This window comes from Festucalex cinctus, chromosome 3 (genome assembly GCF_051991245.1).
Source record: "Festucalex cinctus isolate MCC-2025b chromosome 3, RoL_Fcin_1.0, whole genome shotgun sequence".
Taxonomy (NCBI): domain Eukaryota; kingdom Metazoa; phylum Chordata; class Actinopteri; order Syngnathiformes; family Syngnathidae; genus Festucalex; species Festucalex cinctus.
Genome location: NC_135413.1, coordinates 25,187,438 through 25,203,262, shown reverse-complemented (window position 1 = coordinate 25,203,262; position 15,825 = coordinate 25,187,438). Strand labels below are relative to the sequence as shown.

General features: G+C 47.0%; 1 protein-coding gene across 2 annotated transcripts in view; it reads right to left on the bottom strand.

Annotated features, from left to right (window-relative positions):
- The window catches only part of LOC144016218 (insulin-like growth factor 1 receptor), a 116,753-nt gene that overhangs the window by 10,243 nt on the left and 90,685 nt on the right, over positions 1-15,825 (bottom strand). For both annotated transcript variants that reach the window (XM_077517065.1, XM_077517066.1), the window contains 8 exons: positions 11,296-11,570; positions 11,073-11,215; positions 9,786-9,951; positions 9,606-9,708; positions 2,670-2,740; positions 2,362-2,591; positions 286-390; positions 40-199 (listed from right to left, as the gene is read on the bottom strand). In XM_077517065.1, the coding sequence (XP_077373191.1) occupies positions 40-199; positions 286-390; positions 2,362-2,591; positions 2,670-2,740; positions 9,606-9,708; positions 9,786-9,951; positions 11,073-11,215; positions 11,296-11,570 (1,253 nt within the window). The remainder of the gene's footprint in view (positions 1-39; positions 200-285; positions 391-2,361; positions 2,592-2,669; positions 2,741-9,605; positions 9,709-9,785; positions 9,952-11,072; positions 11,216-11,295; positions 11,571-15,825) is intronic.

Below are 15,825 nucleotides of genomic sequence, written 5' to 3'. Positions count from 1 at the left end.
GGACATCTAAATCAAAAAGAGCCCCGAAGCTTCACTCACCTCCAATCTTCACCGTAAAGTCTTCCGCCACCATGCAGTTTCTGGCCGCCAGGTCTCGGTGGACAAATTTATTGGCATTTAAGTACGCCATGCCGTCGGCGATCTCACCCGCCATCTGGATCATCTTCTTCAGCGGGGGCAAGACCTGAATGTTTGTATTCTGCAGGAGAGAACCGCAAGTGAGGTGAGATTTTCATGCCAGTACTACAAAACAGATCATAAAGATGATAAAAAAAAAAAAAATACTTCTTTGCGAAGAGATCGCAGGTGACTCTTTAGATCTCCGCTCGTCATCAGTTCCATAATCACCAAGGTGGGTTGTCCTTGGGAGACCACGCCCAGCAGCCTCACCTACACAAATCACGACAGAGATCATAATGTCAGTCAGAATCGATTGGTTCTAATGCACATGGTTTAAAGAGCAATAAAATTACACTTTGGGCGGTTTCCCATACTAACATGTGTAAGTGTTAAAGTTCTGTTGTAATGGGCTTCATTATGAAGCTGTATTTTCTGTTTTTTTTCCAGGTTCATACTGTGCCCGCTTATAAAGGTGCAGCAGTTGAGCTTGTTTGATTTGTGTTTCCCTCCCCTTTGCTTATGTTTTCCTTTTTAATCTAAAAAAAACTTGTGGCGCTGATCCCGCCAAACGTCCAGTTCTTTCTCTTTTTGTTGGTCATTGTTATTTTTATTTGTTTATGTTTCTTGGACTGGTTGTAAATGTGAAGAGAAATTCCTGTTTTATTTGACATATTTGGCCAATAAAGATTATTCTGATTCAGATAATGCCACAACTTCAAGAGATGAGGCCTATATAATGCTGCTAATGCTAATGCTGCTAATACAATTTTTGTATTTCCCTGAATGTTGCAATGAACCCTGAGAATTTTGTCAATGGAAAAGGGTCACTCGTGAGTCAAATAGGAAACACATAGTGGGAAAGGGGGATAAGTGGTTGCAGTAGAGGAAGCTCGGGTGGTTTCCAAAACCAATCACAAGGGCTTTGGTTAGAAGAGTATAGGATACATACATAGACTGCCTAAATTTATATAGGTTGGAGTCACTTCAGGGTTTTGTGTTTTCTGGTCCGAGATGTGTTGTCAGGGAATGTCAACACTATCAGTGTGTTTTCTTGCCTCTTGTTTGCGATAATTCACCTACAAATGTCTATGGAGGCAGATAGTGTCTCCTTTGTGAAGAATGAATCCCAGAGAAGATAAGAAGAGGGCCGAGAGTCGGCGTTGAAGTAAAGTGAGGGAGAGCGAACTGTTAAGAAAATGGATGGATGGATGTCTATTTTGGATTGAAACGCTCAAGGGGTAAAGTTTAATTTTACAGTGAAATATTTTAATCACTCTGTTCCAGGCTTAAAACACAGCAAGTTTACTGGCCCAAGCCTTGTAAGATTGAGACACTGACCAGTAAGCTTCTAGGGTCCATCTTGGCAGCACAGTTGGGGCAAGTGGTTACCGTTTCTGCATCACAGTCAACGGTTCTGAGCTAAAGTTCGGGGGATTTAAAGATGAAATGTTTTCATCTTTCTATTCCAGATTAAAAACACAGAAAGGTTTAAGTGAGAACTTTTTGAAAATCTTATGGATTCAAGTCACTAGAAGCGATACTGCAACCATTAAAGTGTAAAGGTTCGAAATGGGTTGGTATTTATTTGCATGTAATTCACACTTCTGCTTCACAGTCAAAAGTTGCTTGTTCAAATCTTGGCTCAGATTTTCCATATAGGGTGTGTGTATGTTTCCAAACATGACCGTGAACGCGAATGTAAATGGTTGTTTGTCTGTATACTTTTGATTCCGTGGCTAAGCAGTCCAGGATGTACTAGCGTACAGTAGACGGTGATAAATCAGGGTTGGCTTGAGGTCAAATCCAGTGAAGCCTCACTTCCTGTCTCAATCCAATCATGCCTGCTGCCAAATTAAGGATGAATGTTAATTACACGCCTCCTTCACGCTTCTTAAAACCGGTAATCCACGCACAAAAGTGCTCCGATTCCCTGTGATTTATTTCTTACAGCGCAAGCATTTTAGAAGAGTTGTAAGAGAATCTTTCCGTGGGGAAACTGTATTACAAAACGTCTTTAGTGGAGCTGATGAGACGGGGATCACGCTGATTAAGGGTTGCATCTCCAGGAGGCTGATCCTCGCCGCGGGCTGTAAAAACTGGAGTGATCGTGACCCGCCGAACTCCTGCAACATCTTGAGAGTCTGCGCTAGATGTCACCTTTATTTATAGTCACGACACAATGATTCATCCGCACCTGCGTTGTTTTGTTTTTCTTTCTTTTTTTTCTTTCAGGGTGCTTACCACATGGTGGCAGTTGAACTCCTTCATGACGGACGCCTCGTTCAAAAACTCGATGCGCTCCCTCATGCTGGCCGACTCGTTGACCGTCTTGATGGCGACGCGCGTTTCGGGTTCGTCCTTCACCACTCCCTTGGCGATGCCCTCGTACACCATGCCGAAAGAGCCCTGGCCCAGCTCCCGGTGCATGGTGATCTTCTCCCTCGCCACCTCCCACTCGTCCGGGACGTACACTGTCGCAGCACGGCAGCAGGTCAGAGCCACGTACGCGAAATAAGAAGATCTCACGTGTTTGGGATGCTTCTTATTACTTTCTGCAGCACTGAAGTACTCCGGATTGACTGAGGCGTAAAGGACTCCATTCCCCAGTCGGTCGCTATTCCTGTTGACGCAGTACACAGCAAAGTTTAAATGCGGACTGACTCAGCAATCAATCAGAAGCTGGGCTAGACCACAGGGACATTTGGTACTGAACCGCACTGAGAAGAATAAAATAAAATGTTTGATTGATTATCTTGGTCTGAACGAAGTCTTATTTTGTCTTATTCTTATCAGTCATGTGAACCCATCGAAAAAAAATCTGTAAAAAACAAACATATTTGGAGAGCTTCAATAGAAAAGGTAAAATGATGAGACAGACCTTGGGAAAAGCACATTTTTCGCCTACCCCATCAGAGTATAGTGTAAAAAAAATAAAAATTTTCACTAAAAAATTCCAAGTAAATTTTACAAAGAGAATTCTGAGTACATTTTACTATTATTAAAAAAAAAAAAAAAAAAAATACTCAAGGGTTGAGGAACTAACCCACTCTACCACCTGAGCTATGCCACCCCTGCTGTGTCTTAGTATATCGATGGTGTCAGGTAGAATCCTTGTAGCTCCAAGAGACCAGCTAGCTGTCTTATTTTAGACACACCAGCAATGCAGTACATTGGCGAATAGCAAGCGTGGCACGGCTCAGGTGGTAGAGTTGCTGTTTCCCAAGCTGAAGATCATGTGTTCAAGGTACTCAAAACTCTCCTTGTAAAGTTTAGTTTGAATTTCTGAGTGAGAAAACTTAGTTGATGTCATTTAACGTTAATGGCGGCATACAATGTGATTTTACTGATCGTTATTAAACGTTTTTGGCGGTCAAAGAGTTAAATACAAAATATATATATATATATATATATATATATATATATATATATATATATATATATATATATATATATATATATATATATATTTTTTAAATGAAATAGTAGTCATTTTTGCATTAATTATTTTTCATCTAAAAATAAGTAAAAGGTCTAAAATATTTTCCATACATACACTACGCTCGTTCTCGAAAAGCAATAAGCATTTACAAAGGACCATGCTTCGGAAGTGTGGAACTGCCAATGTGGAGTGAACAGTTTGAACTGGGCTATGTCATTTGAACGTACTGCAAAGTCATTCAAATGCCGGGTTTCCTCAACTCCCCCACAAATGTGTTTGGGTGCCAGGTTTAGCAAGTTTTCTGGAGTTAAAGATGAAACGTACTGATAAAGTCATTTGCATGTTTTGGTAAAGTCGTGCGAACAAGTTGTTAGAACGTAACGGTAATTTTTTTCATGTTGGTAAAATGTAAACCAAATGCTAAAAACAGTAGTTCTATTTCGTCCCTCCCGACCGCCAGAAGGCGGTGCTTTAAGCACTGAATGTTCCTTTCGCGCATGCGCAGTTCGAGTAATGCATACCAAATTAGTCACCTGTGACACCTGGGTGACCCTAGAAGGGTATAAGTTCCGGTGTCACCCAAGGTTCGTTTCCTCTTAATCTTCTCGCGTGGCGTATGCATACGACACATTTTCGAAGAGTATAAGAATTGGATTTGTATTTATCCTCTTGACCGCGCCGCTTGGAGCCTTGTGACCGGATCGGTCGGAGCTGCGTAGTTCGCCCTCCAAAGGCTGCGGCGACGGTGTTTTTTCTTTCCTTCGTTCGTGACCCGACGTGGTCGCGTATTCTAACCTCCCGTGGGGTAGGGTTACTGACTGCTTGTCTACTTTGCCGTCTAATTTCCGCGTTTACTGCGGTGTTTTGAGTTTTTTGTGTGGCTAGCCTCGCGTTAGCGCCCTGGCTACCACGGCTCGTGGTCTACCCTAATTTTTCCTCCGCTGGCTTTGGCAGCGTTAGCGCTTCTCTCGGTTTATTAGCGCCGCTTTCTCCGGCGGTATTGCCGTTTGGTTGTTGCTTTTCTTTTTGTGCCTTTGCTGGTGAGGGCAGCGCCAGCGTTCCCGCTCCCAGCTTACGGCGTCGCGCTTCTCGCTCGACTGTTTGTCTTACTTACTTTGTGCGTGTCCCGCCTGCGGTGCGCACCTGGCTTGAGCTGTGCAGGTGGCGTTCGCGCATCTTCTCTCAGCTTGTCGCCGCTTTCGCGACTGCTGTCTGCCCCTCCCGCCCGCCGGCCGCTCCGTGTGCGTCTGCTGCGCAGGTGGCGTTCGCGCGCCTTCCCTCAGCTTATCGCTACTATAAACGACTAACTGTCTGCCCCGGCCCTCCGTCGGCTTCTCGGTGTACGTCTGCTGCGCAGGTGGCGTTCGCGCGCCTTCCCTCAGCTTATCACTACTATTGACAACTGGCTGTCTGCCCCCGCCCTCCGTCGGCTGCTGGGTGTGCGTCTGCTGTGCAGGTGGCGTTCGCGCCCCCTTCCCTCGGCTTATCGCTGCTTTACCGGCTTACTGTTTGCCCCGACCCACGCGTCGGCTGCTCGGTGTGGGTCTGCTGTGCAGGTGGCGCTCGCGCCCCCTTCCCTCAGCTTTCCGCTCATCACTGTTTGGGCCTCCTTGTGTTCACAATGGAGGACTCCCATTGCTGCGTGGACTGTGGTATCCTCTTTGAGGCCTCCGATGTCCTGGACGATCGCTGCCCGAGGTGTCTTGTTTCTGACCGTGCCGGGGATGGCCGGGCCTGCAGTCCTGGTGTCAGTGACCCCAGTCCACTGGGTCATCTGTCGTCCTCCCAACCGAGGCGCCGGAAACGTCTCGGTGTGTCCTCTGCTGTACATGCCCCCCCCAGGAAAAGGGCGGCGCAGCGACGACTTGCTTCGGAGGTTGGGCACCTTCAGGCTGAGCTGGCAAAGGTGAGATCTCTTCTGCAGGACCGTCACCCTCCCACACTTACGGGGGGGCCGGGACCACCTGCCCTGCCCATGCCGCGACCATCCACCCCGCCCATGCCAGTGCTTCCTCCTGAGGAGGACGCCATTTCCTTGGCAGCTTCGGCTTCCTTTTTTAATGACGACGACCGTGACCCGGGGTCTGTGGTTTTGGGACCAAACTCTCCAGCGTCCGCTCAGAGTTCGTCGGGTGAGGCGGGGGATAGTTCTATACGGGCTGTCCTGCGCAATGCCTTGGACCTCCTGCATTTGGAGGTGCCTCCACAGGCTCAATCGGCGTCTGAGAGCGCTTTCTTCCGGCGCAGGCGCCCTTCCTCGGCTTTTTCTGTCCCCGCGTCTGAGGACTATCTGCGGGAACTACATGCTTGCTGGAGGGATCCTGGGGCTCTCTCCCGTCCTTCGGCTGATGGCCGTGATTTAGCATCTATGCACGGTGCTGCTAGTGTTGGCTTGGACCGGATGCCTGCTGTGGAGCCAGCTGTCGCATCCCTCATTGTGTCCCCGGAGGAGACCCTTCGGCCATCTGTGCGATGTCCTCGACCCCAATGTCGTGTGACTGACGACCTTCTCACACGGGCCTATGGCGCTGGTGCACGTGCTGGCCGCATTGGGAACTCTTTGGCTCACCTCATGCTTGCTCTCTCTACATCCCTGCAAGCGGACAGCGTGGAGGCTGCTGTGTCCTTCAGTGATGCAGCCCTCCAGGCTTTTGCCCTCATGACTAGGGAACACGGCCGACTCATGTCCTTCCTAGTGCAGGCGCGCCGCCAGGTGTGGCTAGCGCAGTCCCCCTTGTCGGAGGCCTCTAGGAGGGCCCTCCGTGGTGTTCCTGTGGAGCCGGGGGAGCTTTTTGGTTCTGCCGCTGTGGGTGCACTGGAAAGGACGGTTAAGGCTCATGAGACCAGGAAGCAGCTTTCCAGCCTCAACAGGGCCCTGCCTCCCCAACAGGGTAGGCCTGGGGCACCCTCTGCTTTTCATCGCTTTCCACAGCCCCGAACTGCCGAGGCTTATGGCACCCGGCGACCCCCGCAGAGGCCCGCCGAGGGCTTTCACTCCTCCGCCCGCTTGCCTTCAGGGCAACCACGGGCTGCAGGCCCCACCCGCCGTCCCTCTCGGGCCAGGGACTGAGGCCTTGGGGCCGGCCGTCGGACATTTTTCCCACCAGCAGCTCAGTTACTGGGCTGCTCGTGCCTCAGACCCATGGGTGGTCTCCATCTTGACCTACGGGTACGAGCTGCAGTTCCGACGCCGGCCTCCTGCTTCCTGTCGGGTCAGGATGACTCTCATCGCCGACCCGGCAAAAGCCTCAGCTCTGGACCAGGAGCTGTCCACCCTCCTGGCCAAGGACGCGATCGAGGCCGTGGACCCCCTGGCACAGCCCGGGGGCTTCTACTCGACGTACTTCCTTGTCCCAAAGAAGACCGGTGGGTACCGACCGATACTGGACCTGAGGGGGCTCAACAGACATCTCAAGGTATTGCCATTCCACATGCTAACCACGAACGACGTCTTGCAGTCGCTCGCCCAGGGGGAGTGGTTCACGTCTATAGACCTGAAGGACGCCTACTTCCACGTCCCCATCGCACCTCGACACCGTCGATTTCTCCGTTTTGCCTACAAAGGCCGTCACTGGCAGTTCCGTGTACTCCCTTTCGGGCTCTCCCTCGCTCCGCGGGTCTTCACTCGGTTTGTGAGGGCTGCTCTGGCGCCCCTGCAGTCTGTGGGCATGAAGGTGCTGCCGTACCTCGACGACTGGCTCCTCTGCGCGCCGTCGCGGGCTCAGGTGATCCGGGACACCTCCGATCTCCTGTCTCATGTGGCCCATTTGGGTATCAGGGTCAACTTGCCCAAGTCCTCTCTGGTCCCCTCGCAGCGGACGGACTTCATTGGTGTGACGTTGGACACCACGGTTATGAGAGCCCACCCGTCTCCTCACCGAGTCGACGATGTTCTTCGCCTCCTCGCGCACTTTCGAGGGGGCAGGCTGTTGCCTTACGTCGCCTACTTGCGGCTTTTGGGCAAGCTGACGTCCATGACGGCTGTGGTCCCGTTGGGCCTGCTGACACTGCGCCCACTACAGAGGTGGCTGAACGGCTTCCACTTAGACGCCAAGTGGCACCGCCACCGGAGGCTCAGGGTGTCCCGTCGGTGCCTCCTCGCCCTGGCACCTTGGAGGGAGAGGGCTTTTCTATTGAGCGGCGTCCCGCTGGGTGTGGCCCCGGCCCGCCGCGAAACAGTCACCACGGGTGCCAGCCTCACGGGCTGGGGTGCTGTCTGGCAGCACAGGACGGCTCAGGGAAGTTGGTCTGTGCGCGACAGGGCCGATCACATCAATGTGCTGGAGCTTCGGGCGGTGCACTTGGCACTCATGCACTTCTTGCCATACCTGAGCGGACGGCATGTTCTCATACGGTCGGACAACACCACGACCGTGTTTCACATAAACCATCAGGGCGGCATCAGGTCCGCCCGTCTATTGGAGATCTCCCAGCTCCTTCTCAGGTGGGCTGCTCCCCGTCTGGCCAGTCTACGGGCCACCTATCTGCCGGGGGTTCGGAACCAGCTCGCGGACTCTCTCTCCCGTCGGGGTCCTCCTCCGGGAGAGTGGCGCCTCCACCCAGAGGTGGTGCGCATGATTTGGAGCAGCTTCGGCACGGCGGAGGTCGATCTCTTCGCCTCCGAGGCCTCGACCCACTGCCCACTTTGGTTTTCCCTGAGCGAGGCCACCAGCCCTCTGGGTCTGGATGCACTGGCGCAGCCGTGGCCGGAGTGCCTTCTCTACGCCTTTCCGCCGCTCCCTCTGATATGGCTGACGCTTCAGAGAGTTCTTCAGGAGGGTCACACGCTCTTGCTGGTGGCCCCCTTCTGGCCGGCCCGGACGTGGTTCCCCCTGCTCCGTCAACTGTGCTCCGGCGAGCCGTGGCGTCTCCCCGACAGGGTGGACCTGTTGTCTCAACAGGGAGGTCGGGTTTGGCATCCCGACCCTCGGCGCCTTCGCTTGTGTGTTTGGCCACTGAGGGGCCCCAACCGCTGCTGACCGGCTGTACAGAGTCTGTCACACGGACCATTCTTAATGCGAGGGCACCGTCTTGTTTCCGGTGAGAGCCTTGCAGTGTTACATTGACGCTACGGCGGACATTTGTACGTCTGCCCAGCTTTTTGTTTGTTATGGTGGTCCTACCAAGGGCTCCGCTCTCTCCAAGCAGCGCTTGTCTCACTGGGTCGTGGATGCCATTCGCCATTCCTACCTGCTGTCTGGCCGCCCCCTGCAGTCAGGGGTGCGCTGTCACTCCACCAGGAGCGTTGCCACGTCTTGGGCCGCCCTGAGGGGTGTTTCCCTGGAGGATATCTGTGCTGCTGCCTCATGGGCGACGCCTTGCACCTTCTCCAGGTTTTATAGCGTGGATGTCGCCTCTCCCCATCCGCTTGGCGTGATCTTGGGTCCTGCTAGGGCTTCTCAGTGAGGTTTGTGTCTGAGATCCCTCGCGACTACGCCGGTATTAGTCATTCAGTGCTTAAAGCACCGCCTTCTGGCGGTCGGGAGGGACGAAATAGAACGAAAGTTACAACTGTAACTACGGTTCTATGAGTCCCGGACGACCGCCAGGGCGTCCTGTCGCTCGGAATCCTCGTGTTCACGCGAGAAGATTCCGTAGGAAACGAACCTTGGGTGACACCGGAACTTATACCCTTCTAGGGTCACCCAGGTGTCACAGGTGACTAATTTGGTATGCATTACTCGAACTGCGCATGCGCGAAAGGAACATTCAGTGCTTAAAGCACCGCCTTCTGGCGGTCGTCCGGGACTCATAGAACCGTAGTTACAGTTGTAACTTTCGTTTTACACACACATTTTTTCTACATTTTGCCAATACGTTTGAATGACTTTACCAAAATGTTCGAACAACTTTGTCAATATGTTCGAATTACTTTGCAGTAATGACATAGCCCATTCGAAATGGTTTACTCTACATTGGTAAGCTTACGCTTCCGTACCAGTCCAATCGATCTGTTTAAAAAAAATAAAAATAAAAATAAAAAAAATAAAAAAAAACCTTTCCCCCTAGAACAACATAATGTTGCCAGCTCATGACAATTACTTGCCTCTTTTTGTTAACAAAGAAGAGGATGGTGGTGAGTCCAGCGATGAAGACAGTCACAATGATGGGAATGATGATGATCAGGTACAGCGCCACACCGTTGTCTCCTGTGAGGACACGATAGCATTGATCAGCATGGCTGGACTGCCCCCCTCCCGATTACCGTTTGACTGCATGATATTACGTTTGGGCGGAGGCACGAAGAAGGACACGCTTTCCGTCCAAGAGCCGTTGCCCGCCAAGGACGTGGCTCGAACGCAGGCCGAGTAGTTCCCCGAGCCCAGGTTGCTGAGGCCAGCCCCTCGGTGCTTGCGGTACTGCTCGCGAGATACACACTCGTGCTTCTCGGGCTGAAATTCAGCAAAGCACATGGAGGGTTATACTGATAAAAGAGACATACCGTGGTCTTCAGTTCACGTAGATGTTTGACTGTCTCATAATTCAATTCGATTCCGATTTTTGGGTCTGCGGTATGATTCAGAATCGATTTTCGATTCAGAACGATTTTTGATTCAAAATGATTTGATTGACAATGATTTCTGCTTCAATTTATAGATGTACAAAGAGTTGTCATGATCTACTCCAGTCTGACTCGCTAATGCTAATTAGCGCGCTACTCACTATACTCACACTTTTATCACTCAAAAGAATGGCTATTATTCATACAAAACGCTTCAGGAATGTTTACAGAAAAACATGTTAAATTTACTGACCGGCATATGCTCTTCCTACCCAGCAAAAAAACAAATTTTATTGGCATAGCTAGATCGTGACTTTTTTCTTCTACTCTACTCTCTAATGTGGCTACAACTTAACGGTGTATCAGAAGGCGTGGAACCACACTGCCCCTAAGTGGCCAAATCGTGTACAACATGAACAGCGCTCCCAATAAACGCACACACAAACAAGGGCAAGACAGTATAAAATAATTTAAATAAAATCAATTTTGGGACATTTAACTCATTCATTGCCAGTCATGTTCATGTTTCGGTTTTGCAGCAGTTAGCATGATAATAGAGTTGCGTTTCATCAATATTCATATTCATGGTGAAAACACTGTCAAAAAGAGCTTGTTGCAACGTGGCCCTGGCTGATCTCTAATACTCTGCTGCCACCTGCTGGCCACCATTGCTTTAAACTATCGCTTCATGTCAGAAGTTGCATCAAAGCCTTCTGTATGCTCTTGCATAAAAAACAAAACAAAAAAAACGTTAAAATACATTTTTGGGAGTGAAGGACAAAGTATTAAAAATCGTGTTTACACGTTTTTGGATTTGAATGAGTTAAAATCGATAGTAAATGAGAATCGCAATTCTTATGAGAATCGATTTTTTTTGGCACACTCCTACTTCAAATGTTGGGAGTAAGAGTGAGTCATCTGAAAAATAAATACTCAAGTACAGAAAAATACTAACCAAGTATTTGTACTTGGTCACTTCCCACCACTCACTAAATGTGACTTGTGACTCACCTCCGTCCCCAACCGGTACTTGACCTCATACATGAGGATGAGGCCGTTGGGCATGACGGGCTCGGGCCAACGCAGCAGCACGTAACCTTCCATTTTGTCGCTCCTCTCATAAAAAACTTGCCCAGGAATGTCGTCGGCTTTGTCTGGATAAAAAAAATAAAAAATCTACTTGAATATAACAAAGACTTCCGAGCAAGGCGCTTCCATTGCTAAACATTCTTACCTGCAGGTTTGGTTCTGGCAAAGACGAAGGCGCCAACGCTACAGTGCCCCACCTCCTCATTGCAGGCGTGGATGTCGATATGGTAGACGGTGAAGGGTCTCAAGTTGGGGATCTCCAAGCCCTCCGAGGTGCTCTTGTCCTCGGAGAAGGGGTACTCCATGATCGGAGGCATCCCATCAGTGCTGTTAGCGCTCGGACCGAGCGTGCCGTTGCCCTCGTGCAACCCGGTGCCGTTTGCCAGACCGAAAAGATCCCGGCGACGACGATCTTGGGGTCTGGAAAAAATATCAGTTTTCAATACTTGACGTTGGACAATAATGTGCAAAAATAACACCCACACGCACAGAGTGACCAATAGCAGAGATTTGTGAAAAAAACAAAAACAAAAAAAAACAAAAAAAGTGAAATTTAACAAATTGTGACATGGGATGTTTCGGGTCAGAGCGAGCAAAATTTCCAAGATAAAAAGTTGTCCATATATTTGTTTTAGAATACTGTACAAAATGTAACAAAAGTTTAAATTTTGTTGGTGATTTATTTTAGATTTTAGAGAAAAATAAAATCTTGTATTTTTTATAATAAAAAAGTAGGATATTTTCAAGATTGATGGTGTAATATTATGAGGATAAAGTCACATTTTTTTCAAGATAAAAAGTAAATTTAGTTAATTTTCTAGATTGAAGGGATACTTGACTAATTGAACAATTTTCAGCAGTGAAAAGTTAATATTTTGGCCAGAATGAATTTGAGAACTTCATTACTTTTCATGTACAATTAATACCTTTAAAAACTATTTTTTTCCGCTTGCTGTCGATTGATGATGACATCACCTGTGCTGAGGAAGTATGTAGAACAATCAGGGCTCACCTGTTTTCTGGTGTTGGTCAGCAAACTGAGCCATGATTGGTCGTTATCTACTTCCTCAGCACAGGTGATGTCATCATCAGTCGACAGCAAGTCGAAAATTACTTTTTAAAGGTATTAATTGTATATGAAAAATAATGAAGTTACCACATTAATTATAGCCAAAATATTAACTTTTTACCGCTAAAAATGGCTCAATGAGTCAAGTATCCCTTTAAAGTACCGTAATAATATGAGTCGCACGTTTGAGAACAAGTTTCACATTTTAAACATAAATGATTTTAATCTTAGAGAATATATGACTTTTTATCATGAAAATACACAATGTTCTACTTTGAAAAATAAAAACTTTTATCTAAAAACGTTAACATTTTATCAAACAAATGTTTGAAAATGGGACTTTATTCTTGAAAATATATAAAACTATGTTGAAAATATGTAATTTTTTCCTTTAAAATATATATTTTATGCATACAGGTACAGTGTAAATTACGACTTCAATGTGATTATATATTGTATATAGATGACATTTTTTATATTCAAAGATTTCCCTTCTAATCTCTAATTTTTAATCTTATTTTCTCATCTAATCTCTTTTCAGGGTGGTCCTACTACTCTGTTGTAGAAAATGACTGCAAGAGACAAGGCCAGAAAATCAAATTATAACTAATCATAATTGCCTGGTTGGAGTATTTTATACAAAGCTTAAACATCCCACTGGACATGCTTGCATGACTTTGTGTGTGCGTGTGTGTGCGTGTGTGCCATTTGTCCAGATGCTGCATACTACTCCCCGCGGAGCAATGCAGCCGGATGAGGTCAGACAGATCACAGAGAGGCAGACAGATTATTTGGTAGTACGAGAGTAGGGGGAGCAAAACACGAAGGCTATTGAATCATAATGACAAATTGGAAGCGGCTGAATGGAAACGACAGCCGACCGACTGGAGCTGTCGCGACAAGCTGCCAGAAACTGGAGGTAGGGCTGGGCAACTCATCGAAATGTAATCGTGATTTGGATTTTGGCTTTTCGCGATCATAAGAAGAGAAACGATTAATGTGTCGAATGGTGCGTTTGCAAGTTCCTGTGTTGTGAGAGCACCCTGAACGCACCATGTTGCTAGGACAACAAGCATGTGACGAATGTTATTCTGCACTTCCTAGTGTGCTTTAAGCTTTTTAATGGCATCTCAATTGGAAATAATTGTAAAACTAAACACACAAATATAAATAACTACATATTGTGGCGTTTATGTAGATACAAGACATACTTTGTTTTAGAAATATCGCCAATGCTAATGCTAGCAGTCAAGAGAGGCTAGGTAGTTGAAATACAAAGTTTTAAAAGCAATGAATAATACAGTTCATTAATGGAGGTTTCAGTAACAATAAAAAATAGTCATAATTATTTTTCTATAAGCATTCCAGCCCTAGCTTGAGGCTGTCATTATGGAGGTCAGACAGGTGCTGACGGCAGCACAGCTCCAAGCTAACAGTCACCTGTGAACACCGCAGGCCAGTTGGCTCCAAATGACTTGTTGAAGGAGAAAAAAGTACTTACTGTATTTCAAAACATGTGGAAAAAGCTACACGAATCCCAGCAATAACAAAATTGACATGTGGTCATAACAGAAGTTTTGGACAAGAAATTCACGTTATTTTTAACCTGGTGTTATGATAAACAAATGAAGTGAAACTGCGTTTTTAATGTGTATGTATCCTGGTGAGAAATTGTGCATTCCCAAAACTTACTCATTAGCAACCCTTAGTAGAGAAAGTATCAAGGAGTCTTGCCTAATATTGAGCAGGAAGTCAGCCATTTTGAGTTGACACATTTTGGGTGAAGTTCAGGTATCATACTTTGGCACCACCCGTAGAAAACGGTATTGTAAACAGATGGATGATGTTGGTCCCAAGGTTATAATAGTTTTTGATTTTTATTCTAGGTATAAGTTTTGAGTTTTTTTGTGTTTTTTTTTTAGCTGTTTTTAAAATGTTTTCAGACTGTGTTTGTTCGTTTTTTTAAATTGTATTTCTTGTGTACAGTATTTAAAAAACATAAATGTAAGAACAGTTTGTGTAGTAAAATTAAAAAAAATATATGTTATTTGGAAAAACTTTTTGAAAACAATTGCACACAAATCATTTTGGGAGTACTTGTGTCATGACTGGGTCATGCCAGGGTTAAGTTTGGGTCATGCAAGGGTTATGTTTGGGTCATGACCGTGAGGTCAAGTGTCTGTTTTGAACTGATGTAACCGGCATATAGTTTCAACTGGTCTTAAGCTATGTGATGTCAGGAGCTATGTGATGTCAAGAATTTTTAAGCTCTTTATCTGGTCAACAGCCAATCAGATAATTCCATGTCAGTCCTGTTACCCACATGTCTAGCCACAACCACTCTGATCTATTCACTGTCGATATTAGCCTAACTGAAAAGTGTGTGTTTTGTCGGATTATTCCTCTGTCCAGCTGGCCACCTGCTCCTCTTTTCCTCGATGCCTTCTCGTTGTTTCTGGTCAAGTTAGTTCCACGCCTCTTGATGTTATGCGAATAAAGTGTTAAACTCTTATTTGTGTCTGCGTTTTTGGGATCCAACTCCAGAGCGTAACAACTAAAAAACAAGCAAGGCCAGAGTCAAGATTCAAACCATGCACCTTAAAAATGCGAGACATATGTGCTAACCCCTCGTCCGCTGTGCTGCCTTCCGAGCCCTTTTAGGGATTTTAGATTGGGACTATTGATATGACTGCTAGTCAAATGCAACATGATACGTCTTTGAAGAGACAAGAGGACGATTGATGCCTGGGAGAGAACAGTCTCACACACGCACGCTAACATTCCTCCCTGGCAGTTAGAACTGGTGTGGCACAATCCAGAGAAAGTCAATACAAATATAACACGCCGGTGACTGTATATACTGTATGCAAATGTGTGAGTGTAATTTCGTCCGGGCTGCGGGACGACGAGCCCCTTTAATAGCGTCGCGTTATCATGAGCGAGTCGTCAGCTGACTGCCGTTGACCTTACAGCTAAGTGACTTACGACAGCCAGTGTCGTGACCTGAGCCCGCTAAAAAAAAGAGCAACCTTTACGTAATGGAATCCTTAAGAGGAAAGCGGTGACGACACCTTCCGCCGAACAGGGAGCACGTTATTAACGCTGGGCCTTAGTTGTCTGTTTTTCCTACTTTGTGTTTGTCGTTCTTGTGTTTTCTAGACGTTGCAATGGGGCGCATTCCTCATTCTTTAACAAACCAGATGTACATTACTTGGCAATGTCTCGCAGGGGGTAAGGATTTTCTGCCAACGGACAAACGTATGAAGCTGACCGGAAAGAAGACATGCGTGCTTGTAGATGATTAAAATGAATTCCGATACAGTTTCGATAAATGCAGCTTTCGAGTTGTTCAACAAACCAATCGGGGTCCATGAAACTTCTTTTACATGACATCTAAGAGCAGCAGCAAATACGAGAGCAGCCATTTCTAGTACACTCTAAGTTGCCACAAGATGGCGCCAAGGCCCTGGCTAATAGGAAAGTAATAATTAACCCTCAAGGAAATATGTTGAAACGGCACACCATGACTAAAAGATTTGTATGACGGAGAGGAGCTAAGCTTACCCTGGGTTCTGAGTAGGTATTTTATTTTTAAACTGGATAATA